The sequence below is a fragment of the Mustelus asterias genome, unplaced genomic scaffold (assembly GCF_964213995.1).
Source record: "Mustelus asterias unplaced genomic scaffold, sMusAst1.hap1.1 HAP1_SCAFFOLD_1280, whole genome shotgun sequence".
NCBI lineage: Eukaryota > Metazoa > Chordata > Chondrichthyes > Carcharhiniformes > Triakidae > Mustelus > Mustelus asterias.
In genome coordinates this window covers 67,501-72,500 of record NW_027591225.1, presented here as the reverse complement: position 1 = coordinate 72,500, position 5,000 = coordinate 67,501, and the positions used below count along the sequence as shown (strand labels likewise).

The 5,000-nt window shown below is 58.2% G+C and overlaps 1 protein-coding gene across 3 annotated transcripts in view; it reads right to left on the bottom strand.

Moving 5' to 3' along the window:
* The window catches only part of LOC144488079 (tripartite motif-containing protein 46-like), an 85,949-nt gene that overhangs the window by 26,983 nt on the left and 53,966 nt on the right, over positions 1-5,000 (bottom strand). For all 3 annotated transcript variants that reach the window (XM_078206106.1, XM_078206104.1, XM_078206105.1), the window contains exon 4: positions 514-660. In XM_078206106.1, coding sequence (XP_078062232.1) covers positions 514-660 — 147 coding nt within the window. The remainder of the gene's footprint in view (positions 1-513; positions 661-5,000) is intronic.

Sequence of the window (5,000 nt, the reverse complement as noted above, 5' to 3'; positions counted from 1 at the left end):
AGGGAGCCGGTTAAACGCACGAGGGGAGGGGGGGGGGGGTGGCGCAGAAACGCACTCAGGAGCCTGAGATGTGACAGGAGAGAGAGAGTGCCACAGGCCAGTAGGATCCGGGTGGGCCGAACAGCCTCCTTCCTCACGTCCTGCTATCCTCCATGGCCTGTTGGTGTCAGAGGGAGCTGGATAAAGGCACGGGGTGGGGTGGGGGGGGGAAGCAGAAACACACTCAGGAGCCCGAGACGCGACAGGAGAAAGAGAGTGGCGCGGGCTAGTAGGATCCAGGCGGGCCGAATGGCCTCCCTCCTCACGTCCTGCGTGGCTGGTCAGAGTCAGAGGGAGCTGGATAAAGGCACGAGGTTGGGATCGGGGGGGAGGGGGGGGAATGGAAAGAGTTGGTGATGAGGGGAAGGCGGGGCGGAGGTGGGGCGAGTGCGGAGGAGGAAGACCAGCCCAGTGGAGAGGGGCCGAATGGCCTGCTGGGAGCGGGCGGGGGAAGGGGGCACGGTCACTCCTCACCTTCAGGGCCTGGTAGACGTTGCCCGCCGGGGTGATCTTGTGTGTGGTGTGAATCCTCCGCAGTTTACAGAGTTGGCAGATGAGTCGCTGGCAGGTTTTGCAGTACAGGTTCACCTTCTCCATCTCATGATCCGGACACATCAACACCTGGAAAAGGAAAAGACAAGGCAGCCCATCCCCCCCGCCACACGCTGCCCGTGAGACCGAGAGATTCCAATTCACCCTCCTCCCCACCGCCAGCTCCCTCTCATCGAATCCCACCGGGCAGGAGGAGGCCATTCAGCCCATCGGGTCTGCACCGACCGCAATCCCACCCTATCCACAGAACCCCACATATTTACCCTGCTAATCACCCTGACACTAAGGGGCAATTTAGCACGGCCAATCCACCCTAACCTGCACGTCTTTCGGACTGTGGGAGGAAACCGGAGCACCCGGAGGAAACCCACGCAGACACGGGGAGAATGTGCAAACTCCACATAGACAGTGACCCGAGCCGGGAATCGAACCCGGGTCCCTGGTGCTGTGAGGCAGCAGTGCTAACCCACTGTGCCACCGTGGCTCTCCGTCTCTCTCTCTCTCTCTTTCTCTCTGTCTCCGTCTCCCTCTCTCTCCGTCTCCGTCTCCCTCTCTCTCCATTTCCCTCTCTCTCTCCGTTTCCCTCTCTCTCTCCGTCTCCCTCTCTCGTTCTCCGTTTCTCTGTCTCTGCCTCTGCCTCTCTGTCTCTCTCGCTCTCTCTCTCTGTCTCTCTCTCTCTCTCGCTCTGTCTCTCGCTCTCTGTCTCGCTCTCTGTCTCTCGCTCTCTGTCTCTCGCTCTCTGTCTCTCGCTCTCTGTCTCTCGCTCTCTGTCTCTCGCTCTCTGTCTCTCGCTCTCTGTCTCTCGCTCTCTGTCTCTCGCTCTCTGTCTCTCGCTCTCTGTCTCTCGCTCTCTGTCTCTCGCTCTCTGTCTCTCGCTCTCTGTCTCTCTCGCTCTCTGCCTCTCGCTCTCTGTCTCTCTCGCTCTCTGTCTCTCGCTCTCTGTCTCTCGCTCTCGTTGTCTGTCTCTCTCGCTCTCTGTCTCTCTCGCTCTCCGTCTCTCGCTCTCCGTCTCTCGCTCTCTGTCTCTTTCTCTCTCTGTCTGTCTCTCTCTCAGTCTGTCTCTTTCTCTCTCTCCCGCCCCTGCAGTGTCTGGAGGTGGAGGGTTTGTGACAATCGGGCCCTCAAGGGCAACACAGCAGAGTTAGGGTCACGTGGCCCCAGGTGGCCAATCAGGACTCAGGGCAGAGAATCACCCTCAGGGGGAGGAGCTCTGAGGGCAGAGATCATTTAGAATTCACTGCAAACACATCGCCCCCGTAGCCGACTGTAAATAAACCCCTTTCGCGTTCGCTGGGCGAAGGCCGAATTTCCAGTGGCGTCGATGGGATCTTCCAGACCCAGTGATGGAGAGTCCAGTCCTGTTAATGGAATTTTCCATTCCTGTCGATGGGACTTTCCAGTCCCAACATTGGGATTTTCCAGTCCCATCAATGGGATTTTCAGTCCCGTCGGTGGGACTTTCCAGGCGCATCGGTGGGACTTTCCAGGCGTGTCGGTGGGACTTTCCAGGCGTGTCGGTGGGACTTTCCAGGCGCGTGAGTGGGACTTTCCAGGCGCATCGGTGGGACTTTCCAGGCGTGTCGGTGGGACTTTCCAGGCGCGTCAGTGGGACTTTCCAGGCGCGCGGTGGGACTTTCCAGGCGCGTCGGTGGGACTTTCCAGTCCCGTCGGTGGGACTTTCCAGGTGCGTCGGTGGGACTATCCCATCCCCTCGGTGGGACTTTCCCATCCCCTCGGTGGGACTTTCCCATCCCCTCGGTGGGACTTTCCAGTCACATCAATGGGAGTTTCCAGTCCCGTGGATAGGAGTTTCCAGTCCCGTGGGTGGGAGTTTCCAGTCCCATGGGTGGGAGTTTCCAGTCTTGTGGGTGGGAGTTTCCAGTCCCGTGGGTGGGAGTTTCCAGTTCTGATGAGATTTTCCAGTCTTGTCAATGGGACTTTCCAGTCCCAACATTGGGATATTCCAGTCACGTCAATGGGATTTTCCCTTCCTGTTGATGGGATTTTCCAGTCCCGTCCCGGTGGTGGGATCTTCCAGTCCTGTCAACGGTGACCCTTCCCCCCCTCACCCACCCCAAACTCTTGCAGGTTCCCGAGCAGCAGCGGATACGGACAGCGGGGAAACCCCGCCACAGTGGCGGGACTGGAGGATCCCGCTGCAGGCAAGATGGTGGGGCACCTTCGCCCCTGTATAACACACTGTGCGGAGGAGAGGGAGTGAGGGTGAGGATAATCCCCTGAATGTGCGGCAGTTGCCGCGGGGTTTGAGAAATACGATCCATTAATCCAGGCCTGAACCAGCCTCACAATAAACAGAAACAGATGTTCCGCGTCACTGTCCGGTTCCTGATTGTGGGATCTTGCTGTGCCTGCATAGGCTGAGACCATTCAGCCTGTGCTGGCCCCTCTGAAGGGGGGGGTTACGCCTACTCCCATACCACCTCCCATCTCCAACAAGAGAGAATCTAACCATTGCCCACTGACCATCACTGAATCCCCCCACTATCAACATCCTGGGAGGTTATCAGTGCTGTTAGGGAGGGAGTTCCAGGATTGTTATTGGACATCAGTCAGTCCCCGTGTGTGTGGGGTAGGTACACCCACAGTGCTGTTAGGGAGGGAGTTCCGGGCTTGTTATTGGACATCAGTCAGTCCCCATGGGGTAGGTACACCCACAGTGCTGTTAGGGAGGGATTCCAGGGTTGTTATTGGACATCAGGCAGTCCCTGTGTGTGGGGTAGGTACACCCACAGTGCTGTCAGGGAGGGAGTTCTGGGATTGTTATTGGACATCAGTCAGTCCCCGTGTGGGGTAGGTACACCCACAGTGCTGTTAGGGAGGGAGTTCTGGGATTGTTATTGGACATCAGTCAGTCCCCGTGTGGGGTAGGTACACCCACAGCGCTGTTAGGGAGGGAGTTCCGGGATTGTTATTGGACATAGTCAGTCCCCGTGTGTGGGGTAGGTACACCCACAGTGCTGTTAGGCAGGGATTCCAGGGTTGTTATTGGACATCAGTCAGTCCCCGTGTGTGGGGTAGGTACACCCACAGTGCTGTTAGGGAGGGAGTTCCAGGATTGTTATTGGACATCAGTCAGTCCCCGTGTGGTGTAGGTACACCCACAGTGCTGTTAGGCAGGGATTCCAGGGTTGTTATTGGACATCAGTCAGTCCCCGTGTGTGGGGTAGGTACACCCACAGTGCTGTTAGGCAGGGATTCCAGGGTTGTTATTGGACATCAGTCAGTCCCCGTGTGTGGGGTAGGTACACCCACAGTGCTGTTAGGGAGGGAGTTCCGGGATTGTTATTGGACATCAGTCAGTCCCCGTGTGTGGGGTAGGTACACCCACAGCGCTGTTAGGGAGGGAGTTCCGGGATTGTTATTGGACATCAGTCAGTCCCCGTGTGTGGGGTAGGTACACCCACAGCGCTGTTAGGGAGGGTTTTCCGGGATTTTGACCCCAGTGAAGGAACGGCCGATATATTTCCCAGTCGGGATGGTGAGTGGCTCGGAGGGGGAACTTGCAGGTGGGGGTGTTCCCCATGTGTCTGCCGCCCCCCCCGTCCTTCTAGATGGTAGAGGTGGCGGGTTTGGAAGGTGCTGTGGAAGGAGCCTTGGCGAGTCGCTGCGGTGCATCTTGAAGATGGTACACACGGCTGTCACTGTGCGTCGGTGGTGGAGGGAGTGAGTGTTTGTGGTCAGCGTGTCGATCGAGCGGGGCTGCTTTGTCCTGGATGGTGTGGGTGATGGAGGGAGTGAGTGTTTGTGGTCAGCGTGTCGATCGAGCGGGGGGGCTTTGTCCTGGATGGTGTGGGTGATGGAGGGAGCGCGTGTTTGTGGTTAGCGTGTCGATCGATCCTGGATGGTGTGGGTGATGGAGGGAGTGAGTGTTTGTGGTCAGCGTGTCGATCGAGCGGGGCTGCTTTGTCCTGGATGGTGTGGGTGATGGAGGGAGTGAGTGTTTGTGGTCAGCGTGTCGATCGAGCGGGGCTGCTTTGTCCTGGATGGTGTGGGTGATGGAGGGAGTGAGTGTTTGTGGTCAGCGTGTCGATCGAGCGGGGGGGCTGCTTTGTCCTGGATGGTGTGGGTGATGGAGGGAGTGAGTGTTGTGGTCAGCGTGTCGATCGAGCGGGGGGGCTTTGTCCTGGATGGTGTGGGTGATGGAGGGAGCACGTGTTTGTGGTTAGCGTGTCGATCGATCCTGGATGGTGTGGGTGATGGAGGGAGTGAGTGTTTGTGGTTAGCGTGTCGATCGATCCTGGATGGTGTGGGTGATGGAGGGAGTGAGTGTTTGTGGTCAGCGTGTCGATCGAGCGGGGCTGCTTTGTCCTGGATGGTGTGGGTGATGGAGGGAGTGAGTGTTTGTGGTCAGCGTGTCGATCGAGCGGGGCTGCTTTGTCCTGGATGGT